Here is an 18,113-nt window from a genome sequence, read left to right as displayed (position 1 = left end):
TTGGGTGATACATAGGTGGCTATATTTAAAAAATATACAGTAATTTAAAAAAAAAAAAAAATTTTTTTTAAATTACAATGTCCAAAACAGATATGTTTCTGAAAATTTTATTTAGAAAAAAGAAAAGAACAGAAAAATAAGAAAATATAAGGTGAGTCTTTCTTTATATACAAAATATTCTGTTATAATAAGAGATCTGTATTATCTAACTTCCATCCCCATGAACAGATTTTAATTAAGAGAAAGAAAATGAACCATGACTCTAAGATAATCTTCCACTTCATTCTTCCCCCTTCAAAATATTCTATAATGAAAATTATATATATGATGTATTTCTAAGTGAATTTGTCTCTGAACCAGAAAAAATGACTGTTTGACTATACTCTTAAACAATCTAGTTCTCTATCTTTACCGTCTTTGGTTTAAAGACAGCAAAAAGATAATGATATGAAGATACACTAAAGAAAAGGTTGAAATTTGAAGATGAAATGTCTTAAGCTAGGGACATAAAAAAAAATTCCCCCTATGTTTGCTTTAAATATTCTATATTTGGTAAGAAGCGAAATATCATTTATTGTAAGCTTTGAACTCATACAATTCCTTTTTAATTATTAGTATTATTATTTACATAATTTATATACATGTATATATCTATACCAATGAATGCAAAGAGTATCATTACATAAGCTTATACTTTAGCATTCACAACACCAATACAACCTATATATAGTATTCAAGCACATTAAAACCAAAAGACATTTAGCAATGCATTTTTAAGAGATGCTTGGCTGGAATAAAGTGAATAAAAGCATTTGAATATAATAATCTTATAATGTGTTGATATATTCAGGAGATCTGGAGATAGCTTTGTCTGAACTTATATTGTTCAGATTGATGAAATATTAAACATTAATTTTATATATGTGTGCATATATATATTTATATATATATACGTATATATCTGTATACATCATACACATAATGGTAGATATGACCCAGAGACCCCCACACTAACCAGTTCCAACTGCCATATCTACTCTCAAACTCTACTCCAAATAACCCTACACAAACTGAGGAATCTTTCTGGTATTACAAGGATAAAGTGATACAGATGACACATCCCTTGGGATGTGAAAACATCCACCCACAATGAAATTTCCCAATAGTCTACATCAGGAGTTCCCAAACTCTGAGCTGCAGACCAGTACTGGGGCCATAAAAATAAATTTTTAAATTTTATTTATAGTTTAATGACTATCGTAGTCTGCAGAGTGCTTTTTGCATTATATGTGTATTATATATGTAATATATATGTATTACATAAGCAATAGCTTATATATTATGTGCTTTACAGTGTTTTTATTTTTATGCACATGATTCCTTGGTCTGTGGGAAAATTGTCATGAATGAAACTGATCCCTGGCTCAAAATAACAGGATGGGGGCTGTTGGTCTACATCACAAAGCAAACTAAACCATTGAGAAATAGAAGAATCTGAGGGCACTAACTATAGTCAATGTTGACAAAGACTAGGCACAAAAAATCTGTTAAGTGTAATAAAATATTTATCCCACTTTGCAAATTTTGTGTAACCTAAGTCAATATCGTGTCAAGCATTTCCAGAAATATAAAAGAAGAAATGTCTTGTACCAGTTTTGTTTTATCTTAATGTTGCAGGGAAGTCTAAAAATGTATGTTTTATTAGTAGACAGGGATAAATGAGAGTTTTACTGAGAGAATCAACCAGGTGAGGTAAATGAAGGCCCCATAAAACAAGCCTGCAGTGATCCTACTGTGAGGTTTCAGTACATTAAATAAATGGTTTTGTTCTTGATAAGATTAACATTACAAACTTTGTGTAGGGAAGCAGTTGATACATTTGTAAAACAATCAAGCAGAGAACAAAAATTAATCAAAACAAAAAAATTTAGACTTGTACATTTGACAAATTAGAACAAATATTTTTATAATTGGATTGAGTTTTTTTTCCTTCTTTTTTGTTGAGAAATGATTGTTTTACCAAAATTATTTAGATTATCGGTGAGCAGGATTTCAGAGCCGAGAGGTTAATGGAACTTTAAAAATATTTTAAATTCATTGAAATTATTTTTCCATAATACTTGTGGAGTAGTTTCAAGCCAGTGATCAGGACTTCTGCAAAATTCTTTAACAAAAACGAGATTCCATTCCACACAAATACATTTTCAGACTCCCCACATGGGAGAGCTCCCAGCAGTTACTTGGGCATCCATGTCAACCTGGAGAGGAGAAAAGATAACTTAAATCAGTATGTGTGTATATGTGTGAGGGGAGATAGAACGAGAGAGAAGAGGGAGGATAATTGTATTTTTATTTTTGGAAAACACTACTGATAAATTTAAATTTCATAACAGAACATGAAGTACTGATCTGTAGATCAAAAAACGAAAAACTGTTATTGTCTAATGAATGATTAAGTTAGTGAAAAGCAGTGTTTAGTTTAGTTAGGTGCATGTCTCAACAGCAGCTTCAGTCTCTTTCCATGTTTCCAACTTGTCATTTGAATGCACTAATTCATTAGTTTTCTTGTCAATATTTAAATCTTTCAGTAAAAAAATACAAGAACACCTATATAAACACACACACGTACACACAGAAGCTTCTTGATAGTTTTTGGTGACAAAATTTTACTAACAAGGAACTGGTTAACCTAAACCTATGGAAAAGCTTTTTATATACTCTTTTACTTGTTCCAGTCATTTGACTGCGGCCATGCTGGAGCACCACCTTTAGTCGAGCAAATCGACCCCGGGACTTATTCTTTGGAAGCCTAGTACTTATTCTATTTGTCTCTTTTGCTGAACCGCTAAGTTACGGGGACGTAAACACACCAGCATCGGTTGTCAAGCGATGTTGGGGGGACAAACACAGACACACAAACATATACACACGCATAGACATATACATACATATATACGACAGGCTTCTTTCAGTTTCCGTCTACCAAATCCACTCACAAGGCTTTGGTCGGCCAGAGGCTATAGTAGAATACACTTGCCCAAGGTGCCACGCAGTGGGACTGAACCCGGAACCATGTGGTTGGTAAGCAAGCTACTTACCACACAGCCACTCCTGCACCTATATCATAAATTTTCAATGTGATATATTCAGAACATCTATCAGAATCTCAATCTTTTATATTTTACTTGTTTCAGTCATTGGACTGTGGCAATGCTGGAGCATCATCTCGAAGAGTTTAGTCAAACAAATTATCCCCAGTATTTATTTTTTAAATCTCGTACATATTGAAGCAGTCTCTCTTGCCAAACAGTTAAGTTACAAGAGTGTAAACAAACCTACATCAGCTGCCAAGTGGTGGTGGAAGTGGGGAGCAAACAGAAACAAATATATCATCATCAGTTTCATGTCCACTTTTCCATGCTTGCATAGGTTGGACAGAATTTATTGAGCCAGATTCTCTACAGCTGGATGTCCTTGTTGCCAACTCACACAGTTTCTACCCACCAACTTCACTAACAAAGCTTTGGTTAACCCAGGGCTATAGTGGAAGACACTTGCCCAAGGTGCTACACAGTGGGACTGAACAATAAACCTCATGATTGCAAAGCAAGCTTCTTAACCACTCAGCCATGCCTGGACCGTATAAATATATATAGACATACACACACTAAATCATAAAACCCAGTACTAACCCTCGATGACCGCTGTATTTATGCTCAAACTCCGCTCCAAATAAATCTACACAAAATCAGAAAACTGAATAAATAAAAACATAATACAATATTTGAGAACAAGAAAAACCTACAAATTCTTTAGATTAAATCAATAAGTAGAGCTCATCTAACATTAGTGCCAATACTGACAACTTGAAGGGTAAGGCGTTGGTCATAATTTGAGCCAATACCTTGTGCAAAAGCAGAAAACTCCGGCGAGCTGGCAGAAATGTTAGCATGCTGGGCGAAATGTTTAGCGGTATTTCATCTGCTGTTACGTTCTGAGTTCAAATTCTGCCGAGGTCGACCTTGCCTTTCATCCTTTTGGGGTCGATAAATTAAGTACCAGTTATGCACTGGAGTCGATGTAATCGACTTAATCCCTTTGTCTGTCCTTGTTTGTCCCCTCTGTGTTTAGCCCCTTGCGGGCAATAAAGAAATAAGAAAACTCCACTATATATGAGCTAATGAAAGAGCCTCTCTATGGATGCTCAAACAGTTAGAAATCTCCTAGTCTTAGAAAGAAAAAAGGAAGGACACATTGGATAATGTAATCCCAAATATATTACAATTACCACACTTGGAAAAAAAAAAAAGGATGGTCACAGCTGGAATGCTTTTGATCACAGATTAGCTGAATTAGGGCTTCCCTAGGGTTACATGACAATTACTCAATCATGTGTCAAAGGAGTTCATACAAGACATGTCACATGCATTACAGATTTAAATATAGAGAAGGTGCTGGGATGCAAACTTGTACAACTCATGTAAGACAAAGATAGACATACAATTGTTGTGATTGCTGATAGTGACAACAATGATGATGATGATGATGGCAGCCTGATAGCATTATCAAATATTGATTTGACAGCGGATGGAAGCTTTAAGTAATGAATTATGCAATCTTGAAAGGCGTTTTTAGACATAAAGATACAAAGGGTTCTTAGTACACTTTTGTTTATTGCATTTTTGGTAGAAAAATTCAAGCAGAGGTTCTTAACTACGAAACTATTCAACAAAATCCAAATTAGTTTAAACCCCCAATAACCGTTGTTATCTAACTCTTGTGTTAAGTACTTGGCTTCCAGCCATGTGGGAGAGGTTAAAAGCCATGAGTAGCTAGGGTTTGGCATACAGCAATAATACAGGGATGGAGGTATGTGCCTTAGTGGTTAGGGTGTCAGCATCATGATCATAAGACTGTGGTCTTGATTCCTGGACCAGGCGATACGTTGTGTTCTTGAGCAAAGCACTTCATTTCACGTTGCTCCAGTCCACTCAGCTGGCAAAAATGAGTAACACTGCAATGGACTGGCATCCCATCCAGCTGGGGAATACACCATAGAAACTGGGAAACCGGGCCCATGAGCCTGGCTAGGCTTTAAAAGGGCACAAGGAGGTGCAATGGCCCAGCGGTTAGGGCAGCAGATTCGCAGTCGGAGGATCGCGGTTTCGATTGCCAGACCGGGTATTTTGTGTGTTCATTAAGCGAAAACACCTAAAGCTTCCCGAGGCTCCGGCAGGGGGTGGTGGCGACCCCTGTTGTACTCCTTCACCCCAACTTTCTCTCATTCTTTCTTCCTGTTTCTTGAGTAACGCTGTGATGGACTGGCGTCCCGTCCAGCTGGGGGGAACACATACGCCATAGAAACCGGGAAACTGGGCTCATGAGCCTGGCTAGGCTTGAAAAGGGCGCATAAATAAATAAATAAATAAAATAATACAGGAACTCAAAAACTGATATGTTGATACTCTTACCCACTCAATCACGGTAGTTCTCTCATGCAATTACGCTGATTTTTTTAAATTAAGGAGGGAACCTCTATGCAGTCATTTGATTTACTAGAAATAGCAGCTAAATTCTCTCGAATCAAACCATGCCATCTTAAAACTGAAAGAATGTACTCCTGGATAATGCAGTCCTAAGTATATGAAAAAATTAGAATCATCACAGCTGGAATACCTTCGACCAATCAATGCTGATCTAATGCTAGACAACAACAATAGCAGACAGTGGAAAAGAAAGACAAAACAAATATCAAGCAGACAAAAAGTACATCAAACATAAAAGAGATATTTAAATGCGTACATAAAAACATCAGTGCAGAAATAAGAGAAGGAAGATGATTGAGTGCTCAAGATGAAGTAGACAAACAAAAAACTATGTGTTATCTATGACTGCAAACAATTTAACTACAGTGCAGGTTTCATATAACTAGTGCAGTTCAGAGAGTATACTAATGCAGGGAAAGACTAAAAGCAGAGAGAGAGAGAGAAAAAAAAACAAAAAGGGAGTGAGAGACTAAGCATATGCTTATGAAGAGAGACCTATCAGCTACATCATAAGAGCAAATTATATATGGAAAAAAAAAAAAAAAGATTCAGAGATTAACCTACCAGGTTGAGACTGTTTCGGCGGCCTCTAAAGTCAAACTGTAAAAGGGAGATATAACAGCAGGTCAGTGGTTCACATGATGCAATATGGTCAGGGAGTGAGGTCAGTGACACACATGCTGCAATAAGGTTCTGTGGTAGATACAGTGCAATGTGGTCGGAATAAGACTGTGGTACTTGTGATGCAGCAACGTCAGGACTAGCCAGTAAGAAATATGGTGCAACAAAGTCAAGACAGTCAGAGGCACTTACAAACGGCAAACCAAATAATGACAGCAGACTCATAATATGTATGGCGTAAACTTATCAGCACAGATAGACAACATACAATTCGTAAAAACATTTACAAGGATAAAATATTATCAGTTGACAAGGTGTTGACACGTCACAAAGACACTGTTCACAGTTGACGTAATGTTAATATGTCACAGAGTCATATTCTCAACTGACAGTGCTGACTACTCAGAAAAATATGTTATCCACAGTTGACAGTGTTGACAAGTCACAGCTGATAGTGTCGATATGTCACAGTAGCATACAATCCATAGTAGACAACGCTAACAGGCTACAAAGACATTCTAAGCATGTGGCAAAGAATTAATTAGTTAAAAACATTATTAACAGTTGACAGTGTCAACAACTCACAAAAACAGAGATGTCAGTTGACAAAGACTTAACATATCCTAAAGGTAAGCTGTTGATAGCTGACAGAATGTTAAACAGGTCACAAAGATATATTGTCAACGATTGACAGGGTGTTAACAGATCTCAAAGAAAAATGTTACTGGACGACAAATTAGAAATACAATCCAGTGTAGATTAAATAAATTAAAAGTCAAAAGAAATATGTCACAGAGTTATATCATATCATATAGTGATCTTTTGACATGAGGACAATTTCTGCAAAGGACTGAATATAGGCAAATAGACTGAATCAATGTGTTTATTACTGATACTTATTTATTTTTGCCAGCAGGATAAAAGATGAAGCTTATCAAAATAAAATTCAAACTCAGATCATAGAAAATGGGATTAAATACGATGAAGCATTTAACCCAGTGCTCTATCATGTAAGGCTTCTCACTTTCATTTGAAAGATCATATTGTATGAAGAATAATAAAGCCACAAAATGAAATTTAACAAGACCAGGTCATAAGAAGAGACCAATAGGAACAAGTAATAAAGGCATATAATATTGGTCCTAACATAAGCACAATGGTATGACATTTTCAACAGGATATAGTTGATTATTTTGACCCAGTATTTAATGCACTTATTGTATTTACTGTAGAAGGAGAGTATTTCCTGTCACCCTTCTTCACCATCATCTTCTATCCCTTTCCAGCTAGGGTAGCTGTGTAACTGCTCCACAACAAAAGAACTGTTCTTATCCTTCTACTTCTCAAACCAGGTGTAAGCTGTTCCCCTCAATCAAGGGGTATTGTTTTCCAAGTGCCAGTGACACAAAAATGCACCCAGGACATTCTGAAAAGTGGTTGGCATTAAGAAAGGTATCCAAATTCTCAGACAGACATTGGAGCTTGATGCAGTCCTCTAACCTGTCAGATCCTGTCAAACCAGTCAACTTATGTCAGCATGAAATACAGACACTAAATAATGATTTCAAATTTCGCCACAAGGGCAGCAATTTTGAGGGACGGATTGGTTCAACTGGTACTTATTTTAACGACCCTGAATTGATGAAATGTAAAGTCGACCTCGGCAGAATTTGAACTCAGAACATAGCAATGGGCACAATACCGCTAAGCATTTCATCCAGCGCGCTAATTATTCTGCCAGCTCACTGCCTTACAAACAATAAATAATGATGACAAAGTAAATTTGACCTCAGAGCAGAAAGAGATGTAACTAAATACAAGGCTTACCAATTGTGTCATGAAAGTTATATAAACCTATGACAGAACTTGTACTGAACTACAATAAAAATAGAATAAAAGAACAGAAGAAAGGCTTTGCTTCTTTAATAAACACTAATAACATTAAGTCAGATCATGATTGTCAACTCCTTCAGTATTGATGGGTTTTTGCCTTTTATTTACATTCATTTTTTCCAAAACTGATTTGGGTAGAATGATCTAGCATGGGGAAACTGCTTTCAGCACAATGAAGAATAAAATGTTATGAAACAATCGAAATTAATTAGTAATGTTATAGCACTGGTCTGACCAATGCCTTGTGGGTGAATCTGGTAGATGGAAACTGCAAGGAAGCCTGTCATGGCACCTTGCTGATGACATGTAAAAGGCACCCAGTACCCTCTTTGGAGTGGTTGGCAGTAGGAAGGGTATCCAGCCATAAAAACCAAACCAAATCAGACAACTGGAGCCTTGTGCAAGCTCTCCGGCTTACCATCTGCAGTCAAACAGTTTAACCCATGTCAGCATGGAAAATGAACGTTAAATGATGAACATATAATACATATATATATATATATATATATATATATATATATATAGAGAGAGAGAGAGAGAGAGAGAGAGAGAGAGGAAAACTGAATAAGGAGACAAATACTTGGGATGTTGTTAAACCATTTATATCTTGAAGTCTTCTACATATGTTTCAACAGATGTACTCCAAAAATGCCTGACATTTTGGAGTGCATCCATCGAAACATATGTAGAAGACTTCAAGATATAAATAGTTTAACATCCCAAGCATTCATCTCCTTATTCAATTTTCCTATTTTCTACAAAATACGACTTACTATCCCGGAATTAAATCCTGGGACACTTAAGCAAAATTTAGCTACCATGTAATTATTCCCCTGGATCTTCCCTATAAATTGTGAACTCTCTCATGGAAGATAGTTTCCCAACATTTCAAAACCATGTTTTCTAAAAGCTAACTGTTTACATTCTCTAAACAATGAATTTTAATCCCTTCCTATGAACATTACAAGTAAAGTACACATACTAAATACATAAACCAGAGAGAACTATGAAGTGCAATATAAATAATGAAACAGAATTTTCCAGTGTCTGTTAAAGAGGTTAAATATTTGCTTCAGATGAAGAAATATGGAGTTTTTATAGGATTCAAATGTTTTACTGTTTAGTATTCAGATTTACCATCCAACCCATGCTAGCATGGAAAACAGATGTTAAATGATGATGATTTCTTTGTTAAATGTATTGCTTACATATTCACATAGTTTTGAATTAATCATGCATTATCTTGTTACTTCAAGATTTCAATTGGTGTGTTTGTATATTTTTAGAATGACATTGTGAGGTAGGTGTGAGAGGTTGGATTTGGTCTCTGTTTTAACATAAAACAGGTAGAATATCTGGGCTGGATATGGCCAGATTAATGCAAAAGGGTCAACTCTTTAGTATTCAGATTACTTTGTCAAATGTAATGCTTACTGATTCACATCGTTTTGAATTAATCATGCGGGATCATGTAGCTTTGAGATTTTGATAATGCGATTGCTTAGTTTCAAAATGACATTGTAGGATAAGTGTGAGAGACCAGATTTAGCCAGTTTGAACATAAAACAAGGTAGAATATTTGGGCCTGATATGGCTGGTTTAAGCACTAAAGAGTTATTCTATTGATGATTTATTACACATTCTGACCAACAGAATAAGTACTAGGCTTCCAAAGAATAAGTCCTAGAGTTGATTTGCTTTCGACTAAAGGCAGTGCTCCACCATGGCCGCAGTCAAATGACTGAAACAAGTAAAAGAGTAAAAAGAGAGAAAGAGATTTGGGAGGGAGGGAAGGCCCAACTATTTTTTACAAACATTTATACTAGCATGGACAAAACGGCTTTTTTTTCTTTTACAAATTCCCATAATTGTATGTTTATTATTAAAGCATGTAATCATAGAGGTTTTTCCTGCATAGAAGTTCTTCCTATTACCGTTTTTCACCTTTGGCAAGTTAATCAGGCAAAGATGGGCAGCACTCATTGCTGGTCCAGACCATTCTGGACTGGTAAGACTAAAGTAGCTGATATCCAACTTAAAAAATTGGAATGGATTGCCTATGTCCAGTCCACTATTGGACAAAGGCCTCAGCATGTTCTCTCCACCAACTGAGTCTGATGAGGAGGCTGTGAATTTGAGGTCAAGACCATACTGGTCTGGTGAGCCTAGTTTGCTACACTGGCTCAGCATGGATTGGCAGAGAGGTGGAGCAGTTTTTATACTTTTACTCAGGAATAGTTAAGTTGATTAAATTTAAACATAAGCAGAAAACAAGGGTAGGTGGGGGAGCAGATGGTGGTAGTAAACTGGACAGTGTGTTAGGATGAACAGAGGGAGACTGCAATACAGAACAAACACACTTGACAGATGGAACAAATAAGCACATTTTCAGTAAATATAAGAAATATGGGCAAATAGATAGACAAGATGGAAGTCAAGAACTTAAGGTAATAAGTCTGATAGTCTGTGCCGTAGAAAAGTTTGATAAGTAGAATTACAATGAAGGTCTAAAATATTAAATTATTTACTCTTCATAGTAAATGAACAAATCAAATTATGTTATGAACTTTCTTAATAAGTGGACTGAGATATTGAAGGGTTGGCAATTGTTACATTAACACCTTCCATAGTATAGTTATATCAATCATTTAGTGCAGCGGCTTCATTACACTAAAATGTATGTAGTTGTGGAGAGAGAAAAGGCAAAACTTCATCTGTATATGAAACATATCTATCAATGAGCCAATGAAGGAATCTCTATGTGATTGCTCAACCTGCTAGAAAAAGCAGCCAAATCTCCCTCAAATCACACCAGAATGTCTAAAACTGAGAAGTCATCAGATAATGTGGTACTTTGATCATAGGTTTGCTTAATGTGGGCTGATCTGGAGTTAAGCAACAACAATAATAACAACCACCTTTCTAATGAGTATATATTACAGATGAAACAGGAGAAGTAAAATAAAAAAATAAAAGAAATAACTGACAATAAGCTGTGAGGTTGGAAAGGTACATAAATTTACAAGTGTGCAAGCTAACACCAAAGGGACACACATGAATTGTAAAGTTTGAACACAGGATTATGAGGGTAGTAATTAACTCACTGACCTTACAAGACTAAAGTAACACTCAGATTAGAACTTGTCAAACAGAAAAACAAAGGAAATTAGATAAAAATAAAGCTATATACAAAAACCAACAACAAACCAAACACAATAAAGCTACAGGATATGCCAAATGTGTCGGAATAAGAATGAAGAATTTACTCACATCATCGGCAGAATCCCTGTCATCAACCATATCTGTGTCAAGTTCATCATCATTAGTGTCGCTCTCATCATCAACTTCTTCCTCCTCCTCTTCTTCCTCTTCTTCATCATAATGCTGAGTAAAGTAAGTGAAAACAGAGTAAGCAACATCCATAGAAGCATCACAACACAGAAAGGAAATGTTGGTGGGGGGAAATATGCAACACAATAAATATCAAAACACTGACAGGATCCTGTCAGTGTTTTGACATTTGAACACTCGAATTTGAAGTTGGACACAACAAAACTGTGGATGGCACAATGCATTTATATAATAATGGTACAAAGTTCATGAATGTGGCAAGCTGGCAGAATTGTTAGCATGTCAGACCCAACATGCTTAATGATATTTCTTCCAATATTCTGATCGAGATCAGCAGTTCCCAAACTTTTTTAGGCTGCTGCCCCCTTGGTTCTAAGGCCACATTCCTAGTGCCCCACTCACCCTTATCATCACAGACAGACCATTTCCTGCAGCAAATTCAAAACAATGGTATTTCACAAATAAAACTTACCTAATAAACCCTTTATTTTGTGGGGGTTTTTTTCACATCCATTGCTCTGTTTTGGTCACCCCATTATTCTTCAATGCACCCATCCCTAATCTTTCCACTACCCACTTTGGGAACCACTCATCTACATCACTTATACGCCATAGAAACTGGGCAACCAGCCATATTAATCCTATGGGCTCAAGTGATCCACAGTACGAAGATTGTGCACCCCCCAGGCATCTGTATATGCTGGGTTTGGAACCACTGCACTACATGGTCATTTGAGCTGTTACAAATAGCAGCCAATACTTCCTCACATAGTACTCTACTAACTTATAAAAAACAAAAGAAATACATAACATACTTCTAGATACTTGTAAAAAGACAAAATGATTATGGCTGGAATGTCTTCAGTCATGAGTCTATTTGATCAAGATTGAATTAGGGGATAAACAACAGCAAATGACAGAGTAAAGAAAAAGAGTTTACCTCCTGGGCAGTTTTTCCTATTGGTACTATAGCATTGTCTTTATCGCCGACGCTCTGAGCCTAGAATTTTAAAAAATGACAAATGATAATAAATAGAATAAACTTGAAAATATCAATAACTAGCAGTATCACCCAGCGTTGCTTTGACCCTTTAGAATTGGAATGTTTGAAAAGTAAAAATTTTGCATTATGTAGTTTGTTATTCTCTTCAAGTGAACATTTTTTTTGGTTGAAATACACCGAAAAATGGCGACACAGCAGTCAAAAAATCGTAAAAAATAGGGATTTTCATAGAAAAAAGCATCTTTTTGATGTAAATAATTTTTGGTGTTAACATGGTCCGCTTTGAATTTTTTCTTCTATGGAAGAAAGAGCAAGCCTTCTATCATACTCTCATTTTTGGTCAACTTGCGCTGCAGGGTCTTGGAGAAGATAGTGTTAGTTGAAGGCTATCAAACCTGCCATACACAGACAACTTCAGCTTTATATATATAGAGATTAACAATACATGGCTATGTGTTTAGGAAGCTTGCTTCCTAGCCGCATGTTTTTGGGTTCAGTCCACTGCGTGACACCTTGGGCAACTGAAACCTTGTGATTGAATTTAGTAGGCAGAAGTGCGTGTGTGTGTGTGTGTAAGTGCCTGTGCCTCCTAACAATACAAAGCTGGACAAGTTTTAAAACATTGAAACATGTGTGAAGATGAAGTTAGTAATGAATCAAAAATGTTTTCAATGGACATCACTTGTCAGTGGAATTGTAACTCTTGTGTATCACATGTGAGACACAAGACAGAATCCCCTTGTGTCCTAACATCATGTAGGATACGCATTCCCAATTTGTTTCAACCACCGGAAAAAAACTTGGGACTTATGAAAGAAAGTTTTATATTACCCAGAATGCATGACACAAGAGTTATTTAAAAGTTTGAAGACAAGCATGGATGTTTAGGAGAAATTTATGTAAATACTTAAGACCGACCAATGCCTTGTGAGTGAATTTGGTAGACGGAAACTGAAAGAAGTCTGTCGTATATATGTATATATAATATATATATATATATATGTGTGTGTGTGTTTGTCCCCCTAGCATTGCTTGACAACCGATGCTGGTGTGTTTTCGTCCCCGTCACTTAGCGGTTCGGCAAAAGAGACCGATAGAATAAGTACTGGGCTTACAAAGAATAAGTCCCGGGGTCGATTTGCTCGACTAAAGGCGGTGCTCCAGCATGGCCGCAGTCAAATGACTGAAACAAGTAAAAGAAAAGATAAAGATAGGCAAAGGGTTAAAGAAAATGATTTTGATAGTCTTTGTTATAAAAAATAAAATGTATTCCATTTGTCTTACTAAATCTAATGTATTAGAGAAATTTATTAGCATCCTTAATGACTGATATGAAACAATGGAGTAAGGTGGGACGTCCAATCTGTTGAAATGTTCTGTATCCCATTAGGAGACCCCTCTCTGGTTGCTTTCGTTTTTATGTTGTTGTATAACCAAAAGTTAGTTTTCACTATGATCATTCTATTTATTTTCACTGTGTCCTTCCACTTTTTCAACAGCAGGGTGTGATTTGAAGTAGATTTAGCAGCTATTTCAAATAATGTATATGTTGAGTACCCATGTAAGTTTCTTCAATGGATTGTATAGTTTCAGGAAGACTGATAAGTTGAAGTCAAACTTGAGCAGTCCCTTTTAAATTAAGTATTTTGAGTAAGGCCAAATTAAAAATCTAAAAGATCTTCAAAAGAAGAGAGAGAGAGAGAGAGAGAGAGAGAGAGAGAGAAGTAATACAAGAGAAATAAAATGGTTCTGACTAAGGATCAAAACAAGTCACAGATGCAGTTTGCCAGAAGAATGGTTTCCTTTTTTAATCGTTTGCCATCTGTGGTAGAAAATACAGAGATCCAAGTCTTTCTTCAATAAAAACATTTACTTTTTTTTTAAGGTTTAGTCAGAAAAGGAAGACTCGCATTTATGACTCTTTCTTGGTGGAAAAGCGACCCATGGGTTTCTATAACAGAAAGTAGTATAGCAATACATTGTGTTAATCTAGCCTCTGATAAGGGACCTGGTCGAATACTTGCAACAGGCTGGAATCAGCCAAGGCACTCAGGGCCAACAATAGAAGTATTAAACTGAGTAATGCGTTGGGGTCACACAAAATCTGATAAAACACGATATCATTGTTCGATAAATAGTCATGGCAAAGAAGCACTGGCGTACATTGTTGATTATTAAGATCGTGGAGTAAAATCGGAGCATGTACGTCTTATATTCTTCAACGGGTGGAGAGCATACAACGCTATTTGTTAAAATAGAAAACAGAATTTATCAACATTCTATAGAAGTATATGCCCAACAGTTTGTTCTTTCATCTGATGCTGAGATCCATATCTGAAATACTGCATGTTTGTGAAATCGCTTCAAAAGAAAATTTTAAAATAATGTTTGGTACTTAAGGAAGAAACGTTCAAGTTTAACATTTTCGAATGTTTTTTTTAGAGGTACTTAGGAGAAAACAGCTTTTTTTTTAGAACATGACGAGTGTTTAATAATATCGTTTTTTGTTTTGTTTTTTTCTGAAATATGAAAACAAAAATCAAATATTGTTTACTATAAGAGGGTGAATTGCTGCAGTTGCAAACATAGGAAGTCCATAATTTCTGGTGTATCTTATAAATTTTTGCATTTTAGGTTTTAATGTATTTTTAATTAATACTTTTTATTTAAATGCATTTTTCTCGTGATACAAACGTTTATAAAACCAAAGTATTGATGGTTCCCATACGTCATAATGTAAAATTAATATAGTTTTTAATAGTGGAACTCGAAGTAGATAAAGCTATAAATAATACTGGGTTTAAAGAAACCATTGAATAGAAGTTGAAAATTTTCTAATTAAATTCTTATAAGTTGTCTAAATGTTTTTCTTTCCTCCTAATACGTTGTCCTTTTAAAAAGAAAGTATTTTTATAAACAAAATACCGTTTTCGTTTCCCTATTTCAAGAGAACCACGATATTTTTATACATTCTCCATTCCTTCAGAAAAGAAAACAATACAAAGAGTAAAACGAATTTCTTCAAAACATTAAACATGGCGACCACGTTTCAAGCAAAACAGATGACTCGAGGTTCCTAAACATTCATTCGAAATATCAGTGACAATAATATTCCTTCTACCGTATAACATTATCTTCAACAATTTAAGTACACATTCACACTAGTTAAAAAAACAAAACATTAAGTCAAAGTATACTAACCAAATTGATTTATTAAAATCAAAATAGTTACTATTCATATTCAAATTAAGCATCAAATTTGTCAATATATCTATTAAGTAGAAATATTTAAATTTCATGAAATCATCAGTGTCAACTTTGAAGTTTTTGTCTGTTTTTCATTTGCTACAGCCAGAGATGTCAGCGTTGTTCTTCATAAAATGCAAGAAGTGTTTGTGTTTAAAACCACGGCATGTTTTTTACTCCCACTCTCTCTTCAAATAATAAATATAACCATCTCTCACTCACACACACACATATATATATATGACAAGTTGTGGTGCACCTGAGCACTGTATACAATAAATTTCATTATATATATTATATATATATAGAGAGAGAGATTCATAGCACAAACAGTTCCTGGATTCCTTTTAATATACTCTCTTCTCACGAATGAAAAATATGCTGACATCTCTGGATGTCAAAAAGTACTTTTATCAAGTTCTTAAATTTTTCAAGAATGGCAACTGAAATTGTGCTTATTTTGGTAAATTAAGAATTTATTTTTAGAAGTATTTGGTCGTTAAACCTGCTAGAAATGGGAGCAAAATTTCCCTCCATTCACATTCTACAATGCTATAAAAAAAAAAACATATCCGAGACAACATTTTATAATGTACAAGTGAGTAGAGTTTCCCTAAGACGGAACAGTATTGCAAGAAAAAGAATTTCTTTGGAAATGAAAATTAAAAATTTATTAAAACATAGCAATCGCCATTTTCGAAATAGTTATATCGTTTTAAAATATACCAATAAAATTTTTAACTTATTACACACAATAATAGTGGTTTCAAATTTTGGCACAAGGCCAGCAACTCTAAGGGGCGGGATAAGTCGACTAACTGGTACTTATTTTATAGAATTCAAAGGGATGAAAGGGAAGTCGACCTCGGCCCGATTTGAAATCAGAACATAATGAGTCGGAAGAAGTACCGCTAACCATTTTTTAAAAGCAGTTCTGTCAGCTCTCCACCTTTACACACAAAAATAATATTAACCATGCTTCATAAATATTTCCTAGAGGATCATGACCAAATTTATTATTACACCACGTTATTTCAATGTGTTTCAGATTATGTTGCACTCTGACCAACAGGAAATTACAAACTAAATTGAATGATTCAGTCTAAAAAGAAAAAATGATATATGGAGCAAGTGACAACGTGTTGGGAGACGATGTTTACATTTTTTCATTCTAAACAAATGTTTCATAAAAATTATTAAAGTTAGTAGCGAGTTTGTGCTTATTCTATTGATAAGGCTTCAATGATTTTATAAAAAATCTTATAAGGGTTCGACGACAAATTAAATTTAGGAACAATTCGTGTAAGGTATGCATGCAATACCTGAACAAAATAATAATAATAATAAAGAATGGCTGCTTCTTGGCTAAAACGATTTTGATCATATGTTGGCACTGATTGAGCAGATTTGAATAATATCTAATTACGCATGTCGGAAATGCTCACCCAATTGTTGTAATCAGCTTCCAGCGCACTTATTTCAGATTCATCGAGACAAGGTTTATCAACGGGAAACCAGAAAGGATCCACTGCTTTTGGAACAAGAGCTGGAAACAACGGTCGAAACATGTCTGCAGGACCACAATACCGGTGTAAATGGAACACTCACTTTGGCTATCGGAGTTATTTCCCTTGTAACCATTTTAAAAATCATTGTCACACCGGACAAAATACCGCTATGTTCTGAGTTCAAATTCCACCGAGGTTGACTTTAGCTTTCATCCTTTTAAGACCAATAAAATAAGTACCAGTAAATCACTGGAGTCGATGTAATTGACCCCAAAGTTGCAGGCGTTGTGCCAAAATTTGAAACCAATATTTTCTGATTGAGGCACTAGGCCAGGAATTTGAGTGGGGGAAGCCTAGTCCTTACCTTCGATCTCACTATTTACTACACTAATACTTTATTTTATCGACCCTAGAAGAATAAAAGGCAAAGTTGACCTCAGCAGGATTTGAACTCATGATGGGAAAGAGTTGGAAGAAATATAGATTTAAAATTTTGACACAGTTTTTGAGGGGATCGGTTAGTTGATTAAACATCCAGCTCACCAAACTTATCATATGCAGTGCTCATGTGCACTACAATCATTGAATAAAGGGTAAAAGGCCACACAGAAATTATCAATAAATCATGTAAAGTAAGAAAGTAATGACAGCTACATATAGTACACAGGGGAAAACACAAAAAAGGCAGAAAACTGAACATTAAAAGAGACAAACGGAGGGAAAGGTGCACAGGCTTAAAAGGAATAGTGTTGGCGAATTTCAGAAAGTATGGAATTTTTGAAGGATGCAGTGTCCTGACAATTAACAGCCAATGCATAGAGTTTATCCTGTTTTAACAATCCTGAGCATGAAAAAGATCTTTCAGAAAGTTATTAATGTTGTGCTGTTTATTGTATTCTGAGGGGAAGGGGTTATTATTTTATAAGCATGTCCATGGATGGTAGC

General features: G+C 35.4%; 1 protein-coding gene across 5 annotated transcripts; it reads right to left on the bottom strand.

Moving 5' to 3' along the window:
- Positions 1-610: 610 nt before the first annotated feature.
- LOC115214041 (anaphase-promoting complex subunit 15) lies at positions 611-17,268 on the bottom strand. Of its 5 annotated transcripts, XM_029783067.2 has the most exons (6): positions 17,106-17,267; positions 12,352-12,411; positions 11,331-11,444; positions 6,111-6,146; positions 3,693-3,738; positions 611-2,258 (listed from the first exon to the last, which is right to left on the bottom strand). In XM_029783067.2, exons 1-6 carry the CDS (start codon positions 17,226-17,228, stop codon positions 2,254-2,256), a joined length of 384 nt encoding a protein of 127 aa, XP_029638927.1. In that variant the 5' UTR covers positions 17,229-17,267; the 3' UTR covers positions 611-2,253. The 5 variants fall into 5 exon arrangements, with proteins under 5 accessions (XP_029638927.1, XP_029638929.1, XP_029638926.1 ...); XM_029783069.2 differs by lacking the exon at positions 6,111-6,146 and having other exon boundaries at positions 17,106-17,268; XM_029783066.2 differs by lacking the exon at positions 3,693-3,738 and having other exon boundaries at positions 17,106-17,266.
- Positions 17,269-18,113: the final 845 nt, after the last annotated feature.

The sequence above is a fragment of the Octopus sinensis genome, linkage group LG7, assembly GCF_006345805.1.
Source record: "Octopus sinensis linkage group LG7, ASM634580v1, whole genome shotgun sequence".
Classification (NCBI taxonomy): Eukaryota; Metazoa; Mollusca; class Cephalopoda; order Octopoda; family Octopodidae; genus Octopus; species Octopus sinensis.
Note: the sequence above shows the minus strand (reverse complement) of the source record. Positions and strands in the feature narration are given on the sequence as shown.